The sequence below is a fragment of the Rhinatrema bivittatum genome, chromosome 13 (genome assembly GCF_901001135.1).
Source record: "Rhinatrema bivittatum chromosome 13, aRhiBiv1.1, whole genome shotgun sequence".
In the NCBI taxonomy this organism is placed as follows: Eukaryota; Metazoa; Chordata; class Amphibia; order Gymnophiona; family Rhinatrematidae; genus Rhinatrema; species Rhinatrema bivittatum.
The window spans coordinates 57,794,894-57,822,229 of NC_042627.1; the positions used below are offsets into that span (position 1 = coordinate 57,794,894).

General features: G+C 40.6%; 1 protein-coding gene across 3 annotated transcripts in view; it reads right to left on the reverse strand.

The window, feature by feature from the left end:
- Positions 1–27,336, reverse strand: part of CEP152 (centrosomal protein 152) — a 126,919-nt gene that overhangs the window by 34,398 nt on the left and 65,185 nt on the right. For all 3 annotated transcript variants that reach the window (XM_029575131.1, XM_029575130.1, XM_029575129.1), the window contains 7 exons: positions 23,959–24,151; positions 22,706–22,834; positions 19,339–19,469; positions 17,399–17,527; positions 13,485–13,620; positions 11,552–11,731; positions 4,658–4,933 (listed from right to left, as the gene is read on the reverse strand). In XM_029575131.1, coding sequence (XP_029430991.1) covers positions 4,658–4,933; positions 11,552–11,731; positions 13,485–13,620; positions 17,399–17,527; positions 19,339–19,469; positions 22,706–22,834; positions 23,959–24,151 — 1,174 coding nt within the window. The remainder of the gene's footprint in view (positions 1–4,657; positions 4,934–11,551; positions 11,732–13,484; positions 13,621–17,398; positions 17,528–19,338; positions 19,470–22,705; positions 22,835–23,958; positions 24,152–27,336) is intronic.

The window sequence follows — 27,336 nt, forward strand, 5'->3', positions numbered from 1 at the left end:
TCCTCTTTTCTCCTCAATGTTTTGCGACCGAGGGAGATATTCTCCTTGGAGACGATGTCGACGATGATGATGGGGTTTTCTTAAACAACTCCTCCATCTTGTCCAATCGAGCACGCCTACCCTTTGGTGTCATCTGGGCACAAGTTGAACAAGCCCAGACATCATGGCCTGATCCCAGGCACAAAACACAAACATTGTGGGGGTCGGAAATCGACACAGTCCGGTTACAATCTGGACATTTCTTGAATCCGGAGGCCATGATAGAAAGTTAGGCCATGTAACGGTCAATGACCGGCAGATACAGTTAGTGAGGGTGACCGGAATCGACCGAAAAATGATTCAAAAATGTACTCACCGATACTATGTCGAAGGAAGACCTGATGACAATTATTTTGTGACTGAAAATATTTTCTTCCCTGAGGAAAAAAGTGAGGGAAAAATTCCCAGAGCTCCTAATCTGCTATGCTTACAGCAAGGCGGAAAAGAGAGACTGAAGGGAGACCCCTGTGGCTGAGAATATCATGGCATGCTGGGCATGCTCAGTAGGCTCAGTGTGCCAGCCAAACGTTTCTAGAAACTTTTGACAGAAATTTTCCGTACCAGGGCTCCATATGATGATGTCACCCACATGTGAGCACTATCATCCTGCTTGTCCTGGGATAAAGAAGCTTCCAAAACCAAGAAGAATAAACTATGTTTAAACATGCTTCCTGTGAAATATTTCATCACTAGCATTTATTTATATCACACTTTTCTAACTGGAAAGTTCAAAGTGTGTTACAGTAAGTCAGGCTTATAATGTGTACATCAGGAATAATATAAATATAGCAGGACAGTGAAATAGATGAGTAAAAAATTAAAATACATGAAATGAGTCTTACAGGACTCTTACATGAAAATCAAGATAAGTATGTAAATATCTGACTTTTCATTCAGTCAGAATACAGAAAGTAATCTCCATGCACATAGACTTGTCAGGATGTACAGTATCACAAACTGGATACGTTAAAGGGGTGACCTGCACAAAAAAATCTTCTTGAAGCATTAAAAGGTGAATGTTCAAAATGTTATGCACATAAAAGTGAGCATATATGCTCAAAAGTAGCCTCAAGTCACACATTCTGTACTTTACAAAAGTCCGAAATGTGAGGGTATTTTCACATTGCGCACATATATATGCATAAAAAAGGGGTGGTCTAAGGACGTTCCTGGGTGGGGTAAACAGTTATGCAAATAAGTTGCTATTTTAAAAGGCACTTGCGCGCATACATTTTCCAACTTACTCACATTTTTACACCTGCTAATTATCTGACGCAAGTGATATTTCATATGTTTATTGTGTAGTACTAACTGTGTGGGAGGGTCTGAGTGAATTGGGGGGAGTTCAAGCTGGAAGATCACAATGACTTAAAAAGAAGGATTGAGCAAACTGGTAGACTAATTGTTTAAAGTAGCAATTTCACTCACATGCATATGTTTTAAAATATACCAATTTACACAATATAAATCCTGACTTATGCGAGTAAGTCCTACTTTATTACTAAGAAGTGGATAAAATGCGCATGTTCGATGCATTGAAATACATGGTTTCAATGCACTGCATGCATTCACGCATAGGCCTACATACACATGTATCTTGTGGGGTGAACATACATGTATTTTGTGATCTGCACGTTATAAAATACTATGGCAAAACTACATACGGCCACATATATGCATATATGCCACCATGCGCAGTTGTTTTAAGTTATCCTCCCTGGGTATCATAATGGAATTACTTAGCGTAAGTCTGACTACTCTGGCCAGAGATGCATTCAGAAGCTAGGCCTTTAATGCACATCATGTGACTGGTAAAGAAGAGGTAAACAGATGTGCAAAATCACAAAAAAAAACAAAAACGAGTTTTTGGAGCACTGTATGCAGTCTCTGAGAACATACTTTCAGATGCACAAATGCAAGTAAAAGGGTGAATAATTGAGGCAGAGTTTTGCAAACCTGAACAATTAGAAGCAAGAAAGCCATGCTGCTCTTCTGGGCTCTTGCTACAAGAAAGAGGGAAGTATGGCATTGCTTTATTATTATAACTATTACCTTAGCTCTGTATGTGTGTAATTCCTTTGAAATATTGCTTTATTCTGAGCATGTAATAAAACGCTGCTGTTCTGGAATATACTTTGTACTGACTCAATGTGAGCGAGTATGTGTGTGCTTTGGGTAGTGGGTCGAGGAAGAGCATGGGGGATACCGCTTTGGGTCTTGAAGTGGCAGATCTTGCTGGGGGACCTGCCCAGAGGATGTCAGCCTTGTGTCTTGCTGCAAACACACAATGAACCTGTAACAGGTACTGACACATAACTGACATTTTGCCCAGATTAATGCAGGTTTTTCCTTAAATAACAATCATAGCAAAATTTCAAAACACAAAATCTTTTATTCTAGTTACATGGTGGCATAAAAATTCTATTAAAAAAAAAAAAAGCATAATGCTACCTATGTAATCATTTTTTAAATAAAATGTGGAACGACGGTATATAAAATGTCTAAATAAATAAATAAATGAGGCAAACAGGTCTAAATTTCCAAGTTCAAAAACAAAATGTAGTTTCGTTTAAGACTGTCATTTAATCATGTTGTTTTTGAAAAATACTGGTTTTTATTAATGTGTTGTGCAAAGTCTAACAATCATATTAGTACTGCATTTTTCAGGGGTAGTGATAATTCAGTTATTACTTAGACTTGGGGGTCATTTTGTAAGGCTTATCGCATGCGATAGCTTGCTAGGGGCGGAGTCGGGATGGACTCCGCGATGTCTTTGCTGGCGGCAATAAGGTAAGACACGTTATCGTCGCCAGTAGCACGCCCAATAGCACCACCTTTCACGGTGGCGCTATTGGGTGTGAAAGCCGGTAGCGATAAAACTGCAGCGGTGCGATGGCTGCCGGCTTTCGCAGGCCCGCCCCCTCCTTCACCCCCCCGCTTTCGCTGGATTCACCATTCTGCGATAAAATGGTGAATCCAGGCCTTAATTTCTTGCCTGTCCAATCCAATAAACAAGTATTCAAAAATGATGGAAATGAATTTGATTCCACAGACATCAGATGTGCTTAGTTGAAATGAATACATTACCAACCTGGCAATGTTCAAATTCTAGCTTCTAGCTTGCTGTCTGATATCCAGACACCCATTTCCAAATGAAAAATTCTTCAGTTTTTCTTTTTTCCCTACAGCTGCTAACTGGTTTGAAATTTTATATCAAAAATTTCAAGCCAGTTAGCAGCAAAACAATACAGAGAAGTATTCTATGTTGTGTTATGTAACTAGGTAATGGAAAAAAATGTTTCGTTTTTAGCGGACTTTAAATTTTAAAAAAATTAATAAATAAATAAATAAATAAAAGGCATGTATATTAAACACCCCAGTACCAACAACAGGCCCAGAGCTGAAAGATTACTAACCAAATGGAAACAAAGCAGAAGCATTTTTTTTTTTTAAACTTCTCGAGCTCATTCTACAAGCCAACTCTTCCAAACTCACGAGTATCACAAATAATGCAATATACTATCTGGAATCTTCAGAATGAGATTTTGTGATTCTGACTTTCAAAATCATGTCAGACATTGAAAATTTCCAGTAAAATGGAATTAAAACAAAGGGAACTTTATGGTTTCAAAAGCACACGCTCATCATCTTTGCATCATTTTTATGTTGGGCCAATAAAGAGAATCACTGAAACAGAACACGATGTGGCAGATAAGGACCCTAAGGCCCAACTAACTCTGCCCAATCTACCTCCTGATGCATGTCATTTATTTATTTATTTATTTTAAACATGCATAGCCCACAATTATCCAACGTTCTAAGCAGGCTGCAGTAATACATTCATTAAAAAACGACTAAACTTCTGCTCAAACCTGACTGGTAGCCCACTTGATCTCTGATTTTCCCTTTCACTTTTTTGCCAACAGGGCTTCTCTGTGCTTATCCCATGAATTCTGTTAACTATTCTGTCTCTACTGCCTCCATTTGGAAGCTGTTCCATGCATCTGCCACCATTTCCATACAGAAATATCTTCAGATGTGCCCAAGTCTACCCCCACTGGAACTTCTTGTTCTGGAACTTCCTTTACATTATCAAAGATTGCCCTCTTGCATGTTATTTACACCTCTGGGGTATCTGAATGTCTTTATTATATCTCTACAGACCTTCGTTTCTAGTTTTTTTATTTTATTTTTACACTGATTTTAATCCTGTGTGTTATAACAAAGTCATTTTTCCACACATTTATTTTTGTTATAACATTGAAATTTCCAGTAAAATAAAATAAAAACTGAAAATGAAGTCCTTACATACCTCCCTTCTCTAATGTATACATATTTAGGTCTTCAAATCTTACGTCATAGTGATTTTGGTGAAGACACTGTGTCATTTTAGTAGCCCTTCTCTGGACCACCTCAATTCTGTGAGTGTCATAAACTGCCAATTATCCAATTTCTAGCAAGACCAATAAATGTATTAGAACTCTGCTCTACCACTTAAAAAAATCTTGATTTTATTAGTGAACCTTTGCCTTTTAGAAGGGTTGAATAGAGAGAACACAGGGTAATAAGATTCATAAAAATACATTCAGAGTAAATGCTATAAGAGTTAAGCATTTACCTGAACAGCAATATTTTCACAATGCTGAGTCTCCAAGGTCATCAAGGCCTCCCGGACAGCTTTCTTCTTCTCTTCTACAGCATCCCGAAGTTTCAAGTTTAGCTGTTCTACAACCTCTCTACTGCTCTCACTTAATATCTCGACTGGGTTCCCCATCCATTCTGTCTGGACTTGACAATCTTCTAGCTGAATTGGGTTTTTTTTCATTTCTTCTGCAATTTTATCTAATCGATGCTGCCAGTTCTTTTCTATTTCCTGGATGGTTTGTTCTGTCACCTGCAAAACAAACAAACAAACAAAAAAAAAGCAGTACAGTTACACAAAGAAAGAATAAACTAAGCCAAGCAGAAAGTTAAACAGGAGAAGGATAAGTAGCCAAAACATATGCCACATAACCAAAATGCTGCTAGCCACTTGTACAGAAGGTGTTACATTATTATCAACTGCTCCTTCTCCAAAAGTGATGAGTTTCTGATTTGGTTTACAGACTCTCTTTGTCCTTGTATGGTTTGTTTGCACTGGAGAAGGCAAACATGCCCAGTCCCCAGAATTTTTACATTTTTTTTTTTTGTTTCAAGCAGGCTTTATTGTAATATTGAAAGACAATATAATAAGAATTTAAACAGGAGCGAAAACACAAATATAAATTACATCATTCAGCAAAGAAAGGTAAAAATATATATATAACATAATATATCAGAATCCCTCACCACCCCAAGAGGGCAGCTCTAGATAACATTGGATACAGTGGAAAAGATCCCACTTCTTTACCAGCAAATTTCAAAAAAGGGATCCCAGATTCTAGGCACATTGTAGCCCGTATCTCACAGAAGATGTGCATTTTCCATAGAAAATACAGACCAACATGCTTGGAACCACTCTTCAAAAGAAGGTTTAACTGATAACTTCCAAAACCTAGCTACTGTACACCTCGCCACAACAAGCAGATGTATCACTAAAGGAATGCCCCCTGACAAGAAGAAGTAATACCTGGTAATAGAAGACCTTAGTAATATCATTCCCGGATCAAATGGCAATTGTATCCCCGTTGCCTCCGAATCCATGAGAGAACTTCCTTCCAAAATACCGAGATCAAGGGGTAAGTCCTCCACTTATGAAAAAAGGATTCATTTCCCCACAATTCCTCCAGCATCTGTCTGAGGCACTCAAATTCATTCTATGCAACTGCACCAGATTTAAGTACCAACACTAAAACATTTTGTAGCCATTCTCTTTAGCAAGCATACACCTAGAGTTCCTCCGAATGACTCTCCATATTATGTGCTCACATTCCTCCTCATCAACCTCCCTTCCTAAATCTTTGATCCAAAGATCCTTACAACTTGCTACTGGGTCAGCTTCTTCACAAATAAGAATCTGATAAATTTTAAAGATCAATCCTCTAATAATTACCTTCCCAAGGAGAAAACTCTCAAAGGGTAAGATCTTTCTACTGAATGTAGATGCAAACTGACCTGCGTTCAAAATTCCCCAAAGTTGTAAATACCTAAATATTGGGATATCAATCCCTCCCAATTTAGCTATAAGTTCTTGGATGGAGAGAAATCTCCCCTCTTTAAATAACTCTCCAGAATATTGAAAGCCATGCCCATACAAGCATTGGAAATTGGTTTGAGTAAAATGTTCTGAGAAACGTGGATTATCCCATAAAGGAGTTAGTGGAGAAAAACGGATAGTTATCCTTCCACTAGAAATGTTCTGCCAAGTATGGTCCTAAAATTGAAAACAGTGGGGGGAAGTCATCTGTTCTGCGATTTATTACATTCCATGTAAAACAGTATAGGCCTGCTGCCCTGAATTGCTTTATTACATAAAACAGTATATTTAGTTTTCGCTGCAATTTCTTACAGGCTTCGAGTAATTTGCTACAGTTCTTTTTGTCAGTTCTGACTGATGGGTGGTAGATGTCCTGCATTATAGCTTTTTATTTATATATTTAAAATTTATAATTTGCTCACTTTTATGCATGCTTTTTTGTAAACTCTTATGGAGTGAATTTCAAAAAAAACTTTACACATAAAGGCTACATAAGTAGCCTTTACTTGTGTATTCCAAATTTTATAAAAAGTCGAAAATGCATGCATATTTTCACTTTCATGCGCACATATTTGCACTGAAGAAAAAGGGCAGTCTAGGGGCAATCCAGAACGGGGCTAACACTTGCGCGTGGAAGTTGCTATTTTAAAAGACCCGCACATATATTTGCCAACTTACTGGCTTATATTTGCATCTGTTAATTATCTGGCGTAAGTGATATTAAACAAGTTTATTGTGTAGTACTGACTGAGTGGGAGGTTTGAGTGAACTAGAGGGAATTCAGGTTGAAGAACCAGAAAGATCTTGTTGACCTTCGTGGACAAATTAGTGGGTGAATTGGTAAACTGGTTAATTTAATTTACGCATGCATGTTTTAAAAGTAGTCAAATTACACAAATAAGTCTTACTTTACTTTATCTGCATAAAATATATGCGTGCATATTTTTTAAATAGGTAGGAAAAGTATGTGTGCTCAATGTATTGATATATGTTGTTTCAATGCATTGCATTGCATATATTTGTGCATATGTCTACAAATGTACATTGTTACAGGATAAAGATATGCACATTTATCATATGCATGGGTTACAAAATGCTTGTGTATATCTGTTTGAGACCATATACATGCTTAAATAGCACTGTTGTGCATTTGTTTGAAAAAGTTATCCTGCGTGTTGGTTAATTATGCAGTCTTGAATTAAAATAAATGCTTTTACTATACAGTCATTTATGAGCATGCATTGAAAAGAATTAACTCCACTGCTAAAGTTACATTGTTATTGTTTGTACATCAATCTTGGCATTGACACAAAGCAAACAAGAAGCCACATCTAAAGTACTAAAATTGTATACATACAAACACACAGGTTTAGTACTTTAGATGTGGCTTCTAGTATGCTTTGTGTCAATGCCAAGATTGATGCACAAACAATAACAATGTAACTTAGGTCATTTACATTGCAGTGGACTTAACTGCTTTGAATGCTTGCGCAAAAATGACTGTGTAGTAAAAGTATTTATTTTATTTATTTCTAGATTGTGTGCACTCAGAATGTTAAAAAACGTCATATACCCAATCTGGAACCATTGTGCTGCTGGGCAGCTAATATTAGTTGAGAATTGTTGGATGAAGGAACAATCGGGCCGATACAGTACAGTACAGAAACGCGCGTCCAAACCCCCCCCCCCCCCAACCTAATAGCGCCCGCTACATGCAAATGCATGTTGATGGCCCTATTAGTTACTCCTGCACGATACAGTAAGTAAAATGTGCAGCCAAGTCGCACATTTTACTTTCAGAAATTAGCGCCTACCCAAAGGTAGGCGTTAATTTCTGCCGGCGCCGGGGAAGTGCACAGAAAAGCAGTTTTTACTGCTTTTCTGTGCACCCTCTGCCTTAATATCATGGCGATATTAAGTCGGAGGTCCCAAAAGTTGAAAATAGTCAAAAAAATTAAAATAGGCCCGCGGCTTGAAAACCGGACACTCAATTTTGCCGGCGTCCGGTTTCCGAACCCGTGGCTGTCAGCGGGTTTGAGAACCAACGCCAGCAAAATTGAGCGTTGGCTGTCAAACCCGCTGACAGCCGTCGCTCCTGTCTAAAAAGAGGCGCTAGGGACGCGCTAGTGTCCCTAGCACCTTTTTTTTTTTTTTTTACCGCGGGCCCTAATTTAAATATTTTGTTTTACTGTATCGCATGCACAGGACACTGGCCTGTGTGTGCGCCAGGAGAGCAGGTGCTTGCCCACTCTCCCGCGAACTTTACTGTATCGGCCTGAATGGAAAATTTCATTTCTAATCACTTGCTTAGCAAATAAGCAAATTCTTGGTTGTGTATATATATATACACACACACACACACACACACACACACACACACACATTATAACACTAAAATCTATCCGTAAGTCTGTATCCGAGTGGTTTGCCCTTGATTACAGTTTTTTGATCTTTTTGGACGTTTAAATTAAGAAGGGTCTGAGTGCAATCGAACCTATGGCCATATGTGACATGTGCATAGGCGCTTGGGAATATAAATAGATGACTGAATCAGCGCTTTGCGCACCTCTGTTTTAGTTCCCGCTGCAGCAGTTGTCAGGGAGGAAGGCAAGGTAAGACGCGCAGAAGTTTTCTTCAAAGTGCTTCAGTTTTGTTGTGGCTATTTATTTTCTTTTCTTATACTTTGATTCTCTTTTGTTTTGTGTCCTTGGATGTCTGCTGACATTAGTTTTGAGTGAAACACTTTGCTAAAGCCTCAGATGACTATATAAAAGCTGAGTCAACTAAATGCTGAGCTCTTGCTGCATCAAACTTAGTGTTGTTCGTGTAGACATTAGGTAATATGAAAAATAAAATTTCTGGGGTTACTAAGTGATATTCTAACTATATAAATTTATTTTAAATATTTCTCATCAGTGTTTATGATTCATTTTTAGATTTATAGGTATCTGAGTCACACATACGAAAGCTGCTTTTGGCAGATGAAGATTTTTTTTTCCTAATAAGCACATCATTGGAAGGATAGTTTTACTTTTCCTTTTGTGTTCATGCATTTTTTTTTTAATTTAGTAGCAGATATAAATCTTTCAAAACATTCTTTTGATTTTAGAAAGACTCTCACCATTCATATCTTCAGGAATTTCAAATCAGTGTAGTGTTTCAACACAGATAATATTTTTCCAAGCTCTACAGGTAAATCTTTACTATATTATACATATATACACATATGCTTCTTTTGCTGAACCACACCAAAATTTCTTATATATGATTACAGATTACAGTCTTATATTGGTCTATGTTAAAACTCCCCCTGAAGAAGCCTTTCGGGTGAAACGAGGATCCTTGTCAGGGTTCTTCAAGTTTGAATTTCAACATTGGGTTTTAGGATTAAAAGCACTGAAATGTAATCAAGTTTATCTAGCTTTTTTTTTTTTTTTTTTTTATGTCAGTTGACTTGTTCAATGAATATATATTAATTCCAATATTGTTGGAGTATGAGTGCAGTATGTGTGCGTCTTTTATGTAAGTTTTCTGTATTTTTGCATTTTCAATATTTTTTGTAATGTTTCTAAGAAGGTTTTTGATTGTATGTATTAAATTCAAATTTTATATAAAGAATAAACACTATTACTGTTAATATTACTGTCAGTCATACACTATTCTAAATATTTTTTCAATAAAGTCAGAGTCTTGTTTTTACAACTATTTTTGTAGCGCTTTTTCCCTTAGGGATCAGTATATTTGTGTATATATAAACTGTGCTTCTCCTTTGTTTTGTGTCCTTTGATGTCTGTTGACATTAGCTTTGAGTGAAGCACTTTGAGAAGGATTTGCTACACACACATGCACACACACACACACGGTTAAGATGAATGGCATCCTACAAACACTATTCAACTTAACCCTGCAGATTCTTTTCTTTTAATTTTTTTTTTTTTTAAACAGCAGAATCACTGGACTCTGCTCCGCTAACAGTCCCTTAGGACAATTAGTGTATCTTAGAAGAACGGAACCCACTTATCCAATTTGTGGGAGTCCAGCTGCATGAAAGATCCTCATTCCTTTCTGAACAAGGGTCTAGCAACACAAAAGAAAGTCGGCCATCTTAAGGCAGCCCAGGGCGGTTAGGTGGACTGGCTTGCCTTACTTTGAGGAAAGGAAATCATCAAGTAAGAAGAAATTTCACCTTCCTCTTCATCGAGGAAGCCAGTCTACACCAGTGGGATGTACCAAAGCTACTCCCCCAAAAGGTCAGGAGGCTGTCTGAGGGGCAAGCAGCAGTGCCCTAGCAAAAGCAGAATCCTCCCGCCCTGCTGCAGCCACTCGGTAACACCTGGCAAACGTTTGCAAAGAAGACAACGTCACCACTCTACAGATCTCTGCTGGAGAAAACAAATGCAATTCTACCCAGGAAACTGTCTAAACCTGGATCACATGCGCTCTGACTTGTCTCGGAAGAGGCTGTTGACACTACTTCCTTAATCTAACAAACCTCCGTGCCCAGAGAAGCTGCCTCCTCCTCCTTCACCCCCTGGTGAAGAACAAAGAGCCTATCCGATTTCTAAAATTCGTTCATAACCTCCAGATAACACAATAAGTGCCGCCACAACTCCAACAGCCACAATGTCCTGTATTCCTGACCACCCATATCCTTATCCAAGGATGGTAACACAACAGACTGGTTTAAGAGAAACTCCAAAACCACTTTCACGCTCTTTTTTTTTCCAATAAACTTTCCACAGACAAAACCAGCAAAATAAGAAAGGATGGGAGAGAGTAGAGGGAAGAAAGCAGGACTAGACAGAGAAGAGGACTATGCAGCAGGGATGAGCCCAAGGCCTCCTTACCCTACTGGATTCTCTTCTGCTGCCTAGAAGAGGGCCAGGGTCACAGCCTTCACCTCACTCCTGTCCTATTTTTGCTCGTCTCCCGAGATTGTTTCTCAGACACTCAGCTGAGGGAGGGAGCTAGTGATTTCACCACAATATGTCAAACCAGCCTATTCAATCCAGGCAGACCAAGATCCACAAGCACGGATGCATGTCCACCACCTGCTGGAGACAGAGAAAAACTGGCTGGCTGGTGCCTGAGCAGAGTTATATGAGAGTGACGTCAGCGAGTCTTTGTTCTCTGTCTCCATCTGCTGGTTGGAGTGCACAACCCACTGGCTTGCCTGGATGAAGAGAAAGTGTGTGTATATATTTAATTTATTTATTTTTAACACTCTGAGCGCACACTGTAGTACATTATGATTCCAATACTACACATTCAGAGGGAGCTAGAATGATCCCCAAATAGAGTTCAGGTTTATTTATTCAGTTAAGAACACAAAAAGACCTTTCTCTGTTCCTCCTCCCAATGTGCTCTGGCCACTGCCACTTGAACTTCGACATGCTGCTTTAGCTCAATTTCTTTTTCCTTCAGCCACTGGTTTCTTGCTGTTACCAGAGCACTTCTGTGTTTTTCTTCCAGATCAGCTGTTAGGGTTTTGAAAGTCACTTCTCTTTCCTCTTTTAACTAAATGAAAATAAAATGTAAACAGATAGTGCAGTTCTTCAAAGCAACACTCCTGATTAAGGGGTAGAGTAATTTGTTTTCAGAGCCACACATATCAATTCTTAATATACGACCAACTGGCTTACCAAGGAAGATGATTTTCTAAAGGATCAAACAGAAAATGTAATTTCTACATGGGTTCTCGTCTTTATAACAAATAAGACTATAAACCAATAAACTTGCTTATAAACAGGGCTTGGTACTAATAGCATAAATGTGTACAATGCAAGATTTACTTTAAGGATCAAGACTCCCCCCCTTCCATTTATTATAATTTGTAATATAAGGGATTGCTATAAAGAGGGACAAGTATATTTAGACTCCGTTTGCCTTATTTATAGGCAGAGAATGAGAAAATAAGTTTTGTTTTTTTTTTTTAATATAGCTCAGACAGGATCATTTCTCTCCTCAGTTGCTTACTTGGGAAATTAGAATAGAGGAGGGCCAGGGTCACAGCCTTCACCTCACTCCTGTCCTATTTTTGCTCGTCTCCCGAGATTGTTTCTCAGACACTCAGCTGAGGGAGGGAGGGTAATTATCAAAAGAGGCCACATAAGGAAGTTGGCAAAAACACGCCCCGCCAATATTCACCTCATTTACTAGTTTGGACATATCACAATGTACTTAATTTAATACCTTCTTAAGGCTTCTCTTTTTCCAGCTGAACCAGCTTCCAAGTTCAAGGTCCTTGTTATTATGTAACTTTTTGCTTCTCTGCTCTTGTCTCTTACCACAAAATTTGCTCCTTAGGTTATGTTACGTTATACTGATCTACCCCTGTTCGATGTAAACAGACCTGATATGGTATTCAACCTTGAAGGTCGGTATAGAAAAAAATGTTAAATAAATAAATAAATAAATTCATTCTGCTTTGGAAATTGGTGGCTGGTGCCTGAGCAAATGATCCCACCAAAATTACCCACACAAAAGTTACTCCTGCCATTTGATGCACAAAACTTCTTTCTGGAAACTTGAGTGCCTACTACCAGATTTTATACAGTATTTGCGCAAATCCAAATTCCTCCCTCAGTCAGATGGGTAAACTTTTGCGCAAACATGACCATGAGTGAAAGTTTAACCACTAACAATCAGCATCCAATTTTTCAATGGGTAACTATTTCTACAATGCCCTCGTATATAGGTGAAATTGTATACTAATTGAATTGCCCGCTAATTGTAAAAACTGATTTAACTTTAAGAGACAGCTTACTCATATAATGATTACTGGCATAAAACACATCTGCTTCTTAATAGATGCCATGCAATTTCCCCACAGCTGTTTACATGGATGCTTATTCAAGTTTAACCGCACATCATGGACAATGTTATAAAAACCACTGCCGCATGTAATGCACTATTTTAAGTGCAGAAATCCTTGGAAAATTATCTCCCCCCCCCCCCCCCCCCCCGACTGCCCCAGTAGCACCAGGAATCCATTCCTTCCTTCCCCCATCTCAGATAGGAGCTAGCGCTAAATTTCAGGACATGTGAAATGAGACTAAAGGCAGCTTATTGTTTTTAATTAATAATCTTGATTTAACTAAGGCAAAAACATGTTCCATCTTTCAATTTGTTTTCTCATATACTGTAGAATACACACTGGTTTCAGAAAAATCTCTCAAAAGAAAAACGAAGCTACCAATTGGTACAGAGCATTATCTGAAAAGTCTATAAAAATAAACAAACATTAAAAAAAATATACAGTTGGAGATACCTGTTCCTCCTTTGCTTTCACTTCTTCCTCGATACTGTCTCTCAGAGTATCTTGCAATGTGTTTTTTTCTCTGCAGACTGCAATATAACATTCCTGCACTGCAGACATCTCTTGATTTAATGCAGCTAGCTCAGCTCTTAAAAAAATTATATACAAAGAATGAGTTATCAAGAGCTTGCTACAAATGACTCCATTAACTTTATTTCTATTTAGCAAAATTGAGAAAAAAAAAGTTTACCAATTTCACCTTTTAAATATGAATGAAACTGTTTCCTGTTCATACCCCAGAACAGTCCAGACTCCTGGATTTTGCCTCCCTGCCAGCAGATGGAGACAGAGAAGAAAAGCTTTACTGACACTGCTACTTAACCTAGAATGCCACCTGCAGTCCCTCAGTATTTCTCTGTCTCCAACCGATGGTAGAGGTGTAAAAACTGCAGTCTGGAGTATATTAAAATAAAAAAAAAAATGAGACTACAGAAGTTTGGAAGCGTCCTCCCAGGAGGTTGTTAGGTCCTGGTGGGGCCATCCCTCCTGGTTGAGGCGAGCGAGCAGGAGTTTGGTGAACCTTGGTGTGCTGCTGCCCTGACAGAGTGCTGAAATCCGGTGGTGCCGATTCCTTCATGCCTCTCTCCCGCTCCTCACTTTGCTGCACTTCCCATGGGTGGCTCTGGAAGACTACTGACAAGGAAGTATTTTCTTTTCCTTTAATTAGAAACCAAAAAAATAAGGTTGAGTAGCTGGAGCCGGGGAATGTGGAGGCAGCCTCTCCTGCGGAGCGGGTGGATTGTAGCCGGTGTATTCACTGTGGAAAGGTGGAGATTGGAACTGGCGGCTATGTAACTGAACGCAGGAGTACCTAATCACTGGCAAAGGAGGGAATGTTCAGTCTGACTTTGGATTTAAAGAAGATGACTGCAGCTCTCAGCGGGCCATGGTTTTGTATGGAAACGTGGTGTTTGGTCATTGCAGCAGTCTGCAAGAGAGAGTTCCTAGCACTGCTAGACCTCACAGAGGCCTATCTACAGATCCCATTTTCAGTTGTGCGCCCTTCCTTGCAGCTTAGCAGTATTGCCGCACACATTCACAAAGATCATAGTGGCTACAGCCCTTCGGAACGGAGGAGTGCTGGCACACCCTTATCTGGACATCTGGCTTATTCAGGCAAAGATGGCAGACCTCTGTCAGCTGACAGAACAACCTACAGAGGTTGAGGACTCGGGGCTGGGTGAGGATCCTAGCAAACAGCCATCTAATGCCATCCCGGACCTTAGAGTGTCTGCGGGGGCTCGATTGCCAAGGTATTCCTCACGAAAGAGAGGATGGTGAAGTTGCAATCAGGTTTGCTGCCTGTTGCGACTCCTGGGTTCTATGGCATCGAGCTACAACTGGTTCCCTGGGTGTTTGCACATATGCGTCCCCTTCAGAGAGTGCCCCTCTCCTGCTGGAACCCATTATCAGAGGAGTTTCAATTTCCTCTTCCCCTCGGGAGGTGGGGGAGTCCAGGTAATGGCTTGGTCGGGTCAATCTGGAACAGGGGATGGAGATGGAAGTCCAAGATTGTGTGCTAGTGACCACCAAAGCCAGCCTACCCTGTTAAGGAGTGGTCTGTCAGACAGACTACTCAAGGCCGATGAGGCATCGTGCTCTATCAATTGGTTAGAAACGAGCGTGGTGTGCTTAACCTGGTTATCCTTTCTGCCATGGTTACAGGATCAGGCAGTGCAATTTCCATTGAACAATTCAATGACAAGTGTCGTATATCATCCGGCAAGGAGGCACCAAACGTCGGATGGTTTCTCAGGAGGCTCAGCAATTGGTTCACTGGGCAGAGCAGCACCTGGCAGTTCTGGCAGCATCTCACATAGCTGGGGTGGACAACATGCAGGTGGATTTTCTCAACACGAAAAAGTTGGACCCCGGAGAATGGGAGCTGTCGGAAGAAGCAACGCTTCTCATTTGGGCCAGGTGGGGACACCTTGCATAGAGTTGATGACATCAAAACACCAAGGCGCCATTTTACATTAACAGGCATGAATATGGAGCAGAAGGTATCGATGCTCTGGTATTTCTGCGAGCACCAGGGATTCTTCTTTATGACTTCCCCCATGGCAGGGGTAGGAAAAGTGCTACAATGCATAGAGACACAATTGGGGCAAAATGATTCTAGTAGCTCCGGAACATTAGCTGTGGTTCGCGGACCTAGTACATTTAGTGGTGTTTGAACCATTAAAGTTCGATCATCTTTCAAGTCTGTTACATCAGAGTCCAATATTTTCGGATTAGGCAGATCACGTCTGTATTACGACTTGACTTTTAGGAGGAGACGCTTGAGATGGAAGGATTATTCCGGAGATATCATCGCCACCTTGCTGCATAACCAGCATTTTTGACCTACGTTAGGGTGTGGAGGATTTTTTGAGGCTTGGTATATCGAGCAAGACATTCAGCCTACTCGAGCTTCAGTTTCCTAATGCTTGATCTTTCTACAAAAAGATCTAGTGAAGGGTCTGGCCTATAAATACCTTCAGATACCGGTGGTAGCTTTAGACTATCTTCGGAGTAAGGTGCAGGAAGAATCCCTGGCCTCCGGGCCTCCCATCCAGATGTGGTTCAGTTTTTTCGAGAGGCAAAACATTTGTGGCTGCCGATGCGGAAGGTGTCCCTCATGAAATCTTAATTTGGTTCTGGGAGTGTTGTGTAGTGCTCTGTTCGAGCCATTGCGGAGGACTACTCTAAAGGATTTAACCCTGAAGGTGAGAGTTTTGGTGGTGATTTGTTCTGCCAGAAGAACTTCAGAGTTTCAGGAATTGTCTTATACAGATCCCTTGTCTTCAGTTTACAAAGAATGGGGTATCATTGCAAACAGTGCCTTCATTTCTGCCGAAGGTGGTTTTGGCTTTTCCTCTTAGTTAAACAGTGGAACTTCCCACCTTTTTCTAATCTGGATGCAAGACGAGTGTTGTTGAGGTGTCTCTTGATGTGAGGCAGGTGTTGTTGTGGCATCTCAAGGTGACTAATAGTTTCGAGAGATCAAATCATCTCTTTGTGCTTTGGCTTGGACCAAGGAATGGGTGCAAAGCATCCAAGGCTACTACTGCGTACTGGCTGTAGCACATGATTGGCTTGGAATCCATTTGCAGATGTTGTCTGGTGCCGGAGGCTATAGGGGCTCACTTGACTTGGGCACAGATGACCCCATGGGCCGGGTGTTAGCTGGTGGTTTTGCCCAGGAAAGCTTTTGGGTGGCTACTTGGAAGTCTTTATACTCTCATCACCAGATATTACTGACTGGATGTCAGAGATCTGGACTCCATCAGTTTTTTGGAGAAAGTGTATTGGGAACGGGGCTATCACATTCCTGCCCAAAATAGGGAAGCTTGGATACATCCCAGGAGTCTGAACTAATCTGGGGTATGAACAGGAAAGGAAAACTGGTTCTTACCTGCTAATGTTCGTTCCTGGAATTCTACAGATCAGTCCAGAACCCCATCTGTTCAGAAAAGCACGCCCATCATGGCAATATGTACTGATGCAGTAATCTGTTTTGGTTAAATGATGTTCTGCTTAATGTTGTTTGAACATGCTTGATAGAGACTCCGCCTTCCTCCTGCTCATTGAGGGTGGGTTAAAGGTCTTAGTTATTTCAGTTATTGTTAAAGTTATTCTCTTGGCTTGGGTACAGATCATACTGAGGGACTGCAGGTGGCACTCTAGATTAAGTATCAGTAAAGCTTTTCTTCTCTGTCTCCATCTGCTGGCAGGAAGGCTAAACTCAGGAGTCTGGACTGATCTGTGGTATTCCAGGAACGAAAATTAGCAGGAAACAACCAATTTTCCTTTAATTGTGTGGGGGTTTTTCAATACATTAAATTGACTGTTAAAAATCAATTCAGAGGTGAAACTGATCTTACTTCAGTTGTGATACTCTCTCTTCACAATTCTGAGCAATCTGCTCTTTTTCAGCCACATATTTTGCAGACAGCTCATCAACTAGATGACTCTTCACATCTTCGTGATGCTGTTGATATGTTCTTTCACATCTAATCCAAGACAACAAAGATTCAAAGCAAAGACAATATTTTATTACAACATAAAAAGCAATGTAAATCAAACCGGTTTTTGTTTTGTTCATCCTCTCCTACAAGGTCTCTCTATTCCTTTCTTCTGTCCAGGCCCTTAGCAGTCATGTGAGCTCTCCAGTATGTCCAGCTTTCTTCCACGTCTTGTTCCATAGACAGGACAAGCAGCAGCATCTTCCAAATGTAACTATTATTTCACACCAGGCTTATAGGACAAAAGCCTAATGTAGGACTACATCCTCTCAGTGTGCTATATAGCTATCTACAGTGGCACTAGTTTCATACAGAATACTTTTATATAAGAAGCAAAATTAAAATAAAAAAAAAAAGAAACCTAACAGTTTTATTTGTTTAAACTCTATATTCCTGCAATCAAATTATCAGCTAGAAATTAGATGCATTATTCTGTTAGTGTGACAACCTTTGCATTAAAAATCTAATTTAAAAATTCTGACATTACAATTCACTTCAAATTCTAAACTTTATAGCATAATTAGAGACCTTCATTTTGGTTTTTATTTTATTCTCGGAATTTATCCAGGCTTATTGTGACAAGAATCCTAAAACAGGAGAACACTTTTCTGGGTAAATATTGGAATTTATTTTGGTGAATTTTATTTTTATTTGGTCTTTATTTTTTTATCTTTTTTCCCCATTTGTCTCTTTTTTTTCTTTATTTCTATCTCTCTTCCCTTCCAGGTTCTAGCCTGACCTTTCTCTGTTTCTTGCACTACTACCAGGGCCAGGCACTTTCTCCTGTTTCCTTTTCCCTCCAGACACCAATTCTTCCTCCCAAGAACTCTCTCCCTTCCAGCACACTCAGCAACAAGGGTGCCCAAAGTTTTCCCAGCCCAGATCATATCAATCGTCCCCTACCCTGCACGCAATCCTCTTTGCTCTGCCACATGGCACAATCATCCTCTTTCTTCACGCATCCCCGTCTTCAACCATTCATCATCTCGTCCCCTTTTTCAAGTGCAGTCATCTTCCCTTTGACAATCATCTTTCCTTCATTCTCCTGGCTCGATAAATCTCTCCCCCACTCCCTGGCACAATAATTTCTCTCCCATCCCCTCTGGCACAAATCATCTTCCCTCCTCCATATTCCTTCAGTGTGCAGTCAGCAGGAGTTGGAGGAACAGCCTTCTTACTTACTGCTGACTCCTCTTCGGGCTTCCTTTTCTGCAGTTAGAACCACATGGAACCAGTGGGTCTCTCAAGACCATAGGGCCCTGCAGTTCCAGTGCAGACGGAAACCTGCAGCGAAGGAGTTAGGAGCAAAAAGTAAGAAAACTGCTCATTGATGATTCCTGCTGGCTGGAAGAGCCTGCAGGGGAACACCATTTCTTCTCTGATGGCTGCAACACTGGCCACCCCTTCTTTTCTGACAGCGGCTGGATAATTTAGGGGGTAGGACAAGAGAAAAGCTCCCTTTGCAGTGGGTGGCAGTAGCACGGCTTTTCTCCGCAGCACAACTGCACTTCTGACATGGCACACTTCTGAATTACCAAAATTAGGGTGAAAAATCGGTTTAAACCAAAATTGAAGGACCCTAAACATAATTTATCTAATATTGCCAGATATATTTCCTCAGAAAAAAATTATGAACCTCTGTGACTAGTCCCATGCAAGTCAAAAGAATGAAGCAACAGAATGTAGTCCAGAAACAGAAAGAAAAGAAAAACAAGGAAATGAGGCAAAGCCATCAGCATTGTTGATAGAAGTCCAAGAAGAATACCAAAAATGGCAAGTCCTTGAATAAACACCATTACCTCTCCATAGCTTCCTGTTTATCCTGATCAAAATCCTGGATCATCTGTCTCATTTCATTGCAGAGTTCTTGGTTTGTGCCTTTCAATTTTTCTTCACTTCCTCTAAGCTCCTGGATACATGACAAATGTTTCTAAGCAAAAAGAAGAAGAAAGTGTTAAGGTTTGCTCTCATTCTGTATCCCTACCCCATTGGATATTACTTTTATTTAAAAAGAATTATAGAAATAATGGGAAAAAAATCCTACTAACCCACAACTCTTTCCCCCAGAAGAAAAACACAGTTGCAAAGCAATAACAAATTTTTGTTCAATTGTATGAAAACCTATAGAAAAACTAATATGTCCCCAACTATATCTTCTTGCTCCCATAATGATAGATTATTAGAATATCTTATAGAAACATAGAAATGACAGCAGAAGAAGACCAAACGGCCCATCCAGACTGCCCAGCAAGCTTTCACACTTTTTTTCCCTCATACTTATCTGTTACTCTTGGCCCTTAATAACCTTTTGGTTCTATTTCCCTTCCACCCCCGCCATTAATGTAGAGAGCAGTGCTGGAACTGCATCTAAGTGAAGTATCTAGCTTAATTGGCTAGGGGTAGTAACCACTGCAATAAGCAAGCTATTCCCATGCTTATTTGTTTACCCAGCCTGTGCAATTCAGTCCTTGTTGGTTGCTGTCTGAATATAAATCCACTTTTCTTCATTCCCCCTGCCATTGAAGCAGAGAGCTACGCTGGATATGCATTGAAAGTAAAATATCAGGCTTAATTGATTCGGGGTAGTAACCGCCATAACAAGCAAGCTACACCCATGCTTATTTGTTTACCCAGACTGTGTAATTCAGTCCTTGTTGTTGTCTGAATATAAATCATCTTTTCTTCATTCCCCCTCTGCCGTTGAAGCAGAGAGCTTTGCTGGATATGCACTGAAAGTGAAGTATCAGGCTTATTTGATTTGGGGTAGTAACCACCGTAACAAGCAAGCTACTCCCCGCTTTTTTATGAATGCAAATCCTTTTTTCCACATTTCCTCTTGCCGTTGAAGCATAGAGCAATGTTGGAGTCGCATTAACCGTGTGTATGTTTATTGAATAAGGGTATTATCTCTAGGTAGTAGCCATAATTCCTGCAAGCCACCCTTTTTATAACAAAATTATATAATAATATCGTATGGGGGGGTACAGGACAGGGACAATTTATTTTTGTTCTAAGAAAAATGTACAGAAATTTTGAGCCATTGAGAATCTGAGATCCCCTATACTACATATGAGTCTAGTAAACTGAAAAGTGTTAACAAAGTATCAAAATATTTATATATCACTAAAAAGCCTCCTAAAATGGAATTACAAACCAAGAATAAATTTCAAAATCATGCCTTTAACCAAGTTGGCTTTTGTTCATGTTTCAGATATGGAACAGGCCTGAAAATAAGGAGTATTGGACAAAATACAAAGCTGGTTGTCTTGTTTGTATAAAAGGCACTGAAACGGCTAATTCAGAGGCTGTCTGTTTAGAAGGCAGCTTGCATGTTTGCCATGTCTATTCCTGGCCAGGACCCAAGAAGGGTAATTTCATTAATCCCCCATTGCGGTAAATGCTGGGTGTTCAGTAGGCCAAATTAAAAGGAGCTATTACAAAGGCAACAAATCTACATGTTAGAAAAGTAAACAAAAGTAAGAGGAAAACGAAACCGATCTGCTTCTCAGAGGAGGTAGTTGATAAAATAAAGGCAAAAAGAACAATGTTAAAGATGTATAAGGGATCCCAATCCTGAGAGAATTCCAAAATGAGCGGGATCTTAACCAAAAGAGGAAGCACACCAAGCCTCAATACTCTCCAAACCTGAATGTAACCTAAAGAGGGGAAGAATTTTTGTGCTCGAAACAAGGTGAAAAACCCAGCAATGGAGAACCTGAGCATTTTAGAGGATCATACCGAAAGACAAAATCAAATACGGACCTACACGAAGAATAGGTTCCTGTCGTAGCACATCCCTTTTTTTATGAGGGGCCTACTCCAGCTGAAGCCCCCTCTTCAGCTGGAATATCACAGATCAATCCAGAACCCCACCCATTCAGTAAAGCTTGCTTATCATGGCAGGATGTAAATGATGCAGAGTGACGTCTTTGGTTAAATAAGGTTCTACTTCGTGTTGTTGGAACGAGTTTTCCATAGAGGTGCCGCCTTCCTCCTGCTCATTGAGGGGGATTGAGAATCTCAGTTATTCTTATAATTATGCTCGGCTTGAGTACAGGTCAGACTGAGGGACTTCAGGTAGTACTCTAGGTTAAGGAGCAATGTCAGTGAAGCTTTTCTTCTCTATCTCCATCTGCTGGCAGGGAGACAAAACCCATGAGTCTGGACTGATCTGGTTTGAACAGGAAACCCAATTTATGTGCGGAAGTTGATATATTTTAAAACATACATGTGTAATTGAAGTTAACAGGTTCTCCCGATTCTTCCACCAATTCGCCCAATCCTTCGCCAGGTCATTGAGACCCTCCTGGTTCTTCAGCCTGGACTACCCCAGTTTACCCAGACCTTTTGGCCAGCCAACAGCACACCATTAACAAGTATGATATCAATTACACAAGATAATTAACAGATGTAAAATTACACAAGTAAGGTTGCCAAAAGTACATATGTGTCTTATAAAATATCAATTTACAAGTGTAGCTATTGCACCTGCTCCAGAACACCCCTAGACTGACCTTTTTCACACATATATGTGCATGTAAAACGTGAAGATCACACATACTTTCAATGTTATAAAATAGCTACTACATGAGTATAAGCCACCTAAACACATAAATCATAATTTTTAGTGTGTAACTGAAAAGTCACCTCATACTTTTTAAAATAAAATAAAATGTGTGTGTAGTTCCAACTCCTATCCCCCGGAATGCCTCTGCAGTTTGTGTAATTGTACACGCATAACAGGGTTCCGAGGATTATTTTATGTCAACTGAGCCCCGCTCTATTCTAGTACTGCCATTTAAGCACATAAAACTGGATTATGTTTCCAAGTTTGAAGTAAATCTTATATATTCTGCTATTATAAATAAATAAATATATTTCCTTTCTATATGCTTTTTATTTTTCCTGTCAAAGTATAATGTGTATTGGTTTTTTACAAAGTATTTAAAGTATGAATTACAAAAAAAAAATGGGTTTTCTGTGTGCAAATAGTTTTGAAAATTAAGTCCTCAATGTTTTGCACTTTTGACAATATTCAACAGTATCCTAAATATTAATTCAGATTTATCAGCATTCAAAACACTTAAATGAAATGCCACATTTATATCATATATTCTCAGGATAGTATACATGTATATCTACACTTAAGATGAACTGAAGACAGACCTCAACTTCTAGTTGCAAACTTTGGTTCTCTCTTTTAAGTTTTTCCATATCCTCCTGAAAAGCATCACCTGGAGTGGATGAGCATGGCCATAAGGGATCCATCTTTCTTCCTATAATATCACTTCTTATCTATGACAAGGATAAGAAAACAAGTGTTGATAGATTCCTTTAGCAGTCTCTGAAGTACAGCATATTGAGCAAAAAAAATGGGAGAGGTCCTGGAGACCAGTGTAGGGAGAAAAAAAAACAAAACAATTTAAGTAGGGCCAACTTGGAAACTTTCAAGCTGTTGACATCACCATCAGCTGCAGATAATTGATACCAGACTTACTGTACCTGGTATCAATTATTCTCCAACTGGGAAGGGAAGACTCTTAGCATGAATTATACAGACTTTCCAAAGCAAAGTCATAACACACGTTGGGGTTTATGACACACAAAAATCAAAATTGTCAAAATGTTCTTAGTTCATTGCGTTTTGTTGTCATATTCTGGCTTCTCATATTTAATTTTTACCACAATATTTAGGACGTCATTTCTTCATTGTTATTTGTTTCTTTTTATACCTTCCTTGCACATTTGATGGTACAAGTACCTGTGATCTACCATATTTATCTAACAAAGTAAACATGGAAAAGTAAACAATATTTTGTCAGGGAAGTAAAATTTCAGTTCTATACAAAGTAGTACCCAAATACTTAACAGGCTACACACAGCAGCACTATGCTCAGAGTTTAGATATTTAAGTTGCTTTCACTGTATCAGGGACACCTCAAAGGAATAAGACAAACTCTCAGAAAATGCATAAACCTACATTTTTAAATTATGCCTTTCAAAGTTTTGAATGCATTTCTCTTTTGGAAAAAGGAGACCCAGATCAGGTCTTCCAATACCCAACTGGCTGGTGCTGGGATGCTGCAAAGGCAGCATTCTCTGCCCCTGGGGGAGGGGTCTGGCAGTCATTGTAAAGGGCAACACCTGGAGGCTGGGTTTAGAACCCATGACATAGGGTACCAGAAGGAGATTCAATACATGGCTCCCAGTCAGGCCGTTGCTGCAATGTTCAAACTAGGAACAGAAGGTGGAAGGGAGGGTCTGGTAAAATAGGAAAAAATAATCCCCAGGTAGTTGTGAACGGTGCCATGATCCCAGCCCTGGATTAGACTGCACTGAAAACCTAAAAGAACAGGAAGAAACTGCTATGCCCCATAAAACAAAACAAAAAAAAAAAAATGATTCTGAAAAAAATATACCTCATAATCTCTTGCTGTTAAGTGTTTTAGTTCTTCTGCCTTTGCTCGATACTCTTTTAGTTCATTTTGTAATCGAGAAATCTGTTGTCTCTTCATTTTATTGCTATTGAGTGCTCGTTCAAGTTCAGTTTTCAGCTCCAGGATGAGATCATCTTTTGAAAGGTTCTTACTGGGATCTCTCTTGTGCATGGAACTGGTTAAAAAAAAAAAAAACAAAACACTCTAGCTTTATAAAGTGAACACTGATCACTTTGCTTTCAGTATCAGTGTCCAATTAAATCCTGACCAAAAAATAAGTTAATAGATATAAGTAAAATTCACTGAGCAGGAAAAGTTTTTCCACTTAATGACTTAAAGCCAGGGTGGCTAACGCCGGTCCTTGAGAGCCACAAGCAGGCCAGGTTTTCAGAATATCCACAATGAATATGCATGAGATACATTTGCATCCATTGAAGGCAGTGCATGTACATCATCTCACACATATTGATTGTAGATATCCTGAAAACCTGGCCTGTTTGTGGCTCTTGAGGAATGGAGCTAGTCACCCCTGACTTAAAGAAACCATCAACAAGAAGAGATAGCTCAGGAGCACACAGGCAAACCAGAAGTATAATACCTTCAATTAAAGTTTGTATTTAGAACTGTACAACCATGAGCACTATGGTTCTGGCTGCTGTAAAACCTGTGCATGTACAGTGCAGTACATGTGTGTATATTATGAAGATGGTAATATGAAAAGTAATAAGCAGAAGCCATGGAGCCACAGTGTTAAACAGAAAGATTGTTTTATGTGTCTGTATATGATGTAATCAAATGTATCTAAAGCTATAGCATCTATGAGATAGGAAAATTAGTGCTTACCTGATAATTTTCATTCTTGTAGTACCACGGATCAGTCCAGACTCCTGGGTTTTGCCTCCATTCCAGCAGATGGAGACAGAGAAAAAAAAAACTTGTAAGGCATCCCCTCTTAACCTGGTGTGCTACCTGCCTCTCCTCAGTATAAACAATATCAAAGCAGAAATAACTTGGAGGATAAAGATGCAGCAAAGAATTCACAAATGTGTATATCAAGCAAAAAACCAGCAAACTATTGAACTGATTAATAAAACCGAACAACATATAGCCTTCTTTTGGTTTCTGCAGTAAAAAAAACTAACAAACGCGGACTCTTACGATAAACCCCTTTAAGGGAGGGCATCTGGACTGATCCATGGTACTACAGGAACGAAAATTATCAGGTAAGCACTAATTTTCCTTTCCCTGTACATACCCAGATCAGTCCAGACTGCTGGGGATATACCAAAGCTTCCCTACACAGGGTGAGACATAGAGAGTCCCGCTTGCAGAACACCTCTGCCAAAACTACCATCATCTGGAGCTTAAACATCCAAATGGTAGTGATGAGCAAAAGTGTGAAGTTTTCCAGGTCGCCGCCCTGCAAATCTCCTGCGGCGACACAGACTGACATTCAGCCCAAGAGGAGGCTTGAGCACGGAGCGAGTGCGCTTTCAAGCCCTCAGGAACCGGTCGGCCTCGACAAATGTAAGCCGACAAGATAGCCTCCTTCAACCATCTGGCTATAGTCGCCTTGGACGCTTGTTGTCCTTTCTTAGCGTCATTCCACAAGACGAACAAATGGTCTGAAACCCGGAAAGAATTTGAGACCTCCAAATAGCATAGGAGAACCCTCCTGACATCTAGCCGGTTCAATTCCCTAGCATGCGGCCCCTCCAAATCAATGCGCAAAAATGCCAGAAGCTCCACAGACTGATTCAGGTGGAATGACAAAACTACCTTCGGTAAAAAAGATGGAAAAGGCTTAAGAGAGATCCCCAATTCCGAAAATCGTAGAAAAGGATCCAGACAAGAAAGAGCTTGAAGTTCAGACACTCTGCGAGCTGAGCAAACAGCCACTAAAAACACCGTTTTTAAGGTGAGGTCCTTTAAGGAAGCTCTCTTAAGAGGCTCAAAAGGAGCTCAAAAGGAGACTCTCAGAATCAAATTCAGGCTCCACAACGGACAGATCGCATGGACTGGAGGATTCAAATGTTTCGCCCCTCGAAGAAAACGTACCACATCAGGATGTGACGCGAGGGAACTGCCATTAGGCTTACCTAGGAGACATCCCAAAGCTGCTACTTGGACCCGAAGGGAATTAAAAGACAATCCTTTAGCTAAGCCCTTCTGTAAAAACGCCAGAATCTGAGGGACTGACGACCGACGGGGAAGAACCCCTTGCTCCTTGCAACACAACTCTAATATCTTCCATACTCTAACATACGTCAATGAGGTAGAAGGTTTATGCACCTGTAGGAGGGTAGTTATAACGTCCTCCAGATAAACTTTCTTCCTCAATCGCCTCCGCTTTAAAGCCAGGCCACTAGACAAAAGCGATCCGCCTGATCGAAAAATATAGGGCCTTGACGTAGCAAGTGGGCAAGATGACCCAGCTGAAGAGGACCGTCTATCGCCAGATTGACTAGGTCTGCAAACCTTGGGCGCTGAGGCCTTCCGGTGCCACTACGATTACCTTCCCTGGGTGAACCTCTATGCAGTGTAAAACTTTGCCGACCAGCAGCCATTGGGGGGGGGGGGGGGGGGGGGGGGGGGAGAGAGTAGGATCTTGTACGGCCACAGAAGCACCAAGGCGTCGACCCCTTCTGCTCCATGTTCCTGTCTGTGACTGAAAAAGCGGAAGGCCTTGGCGTTCCTCTGAGTTGTCATCAGGTCCAGATGGGGACGACCCCACCTGCGAGTGATGAGGGCCATCACCTCCTCGGATACCTCCCACTCCCTGGGATCGATCCGTTGCCGACTCAAGTAATGCACCTGCATGTTGTCCGTGCCTGCGATGTGAGATGATGCCAGATGCTCCTCTGCCCAGACCATGAGCTGTGCTGCCTCTGTGGCTACCGGACGACTTTTGGTGCCACCCTGACAGTTCATGTAGGCCACCGTCGTCGCATTGTTGGACAGCACCCGTACCGCCCGATTGTGCACAATCGGCAGAAACAGTTAAAGTGCCAGCTAGACCACCTTCATCTCCAGGCGATTGATGGACCACTTCGACTCTTCCGTCGACCAGGTTCCTTGGACCGCCTGCGATTGGCAGACCGCTCCCCAACCTGAAAAGCTGGCATCCGTGGTGACCACTATCCACTGAGGAACTTCGAGATCCACTCCACGAGACAGGTGCTCTGGGATCAGCCACCAGCCAAGATGATCTTGCGGATTCTGTGAGCGGCAATGGGATCTGGAACTCCTCCGACTTCGGATCCCTTCGAGAAAGTAATGCTCTCTGTAACGGTCTCATATGAGCAAATGCCCAAGGGACCAACTCTAGAGTGGATGCCATGGAGCCGAGGACCTGCAAGT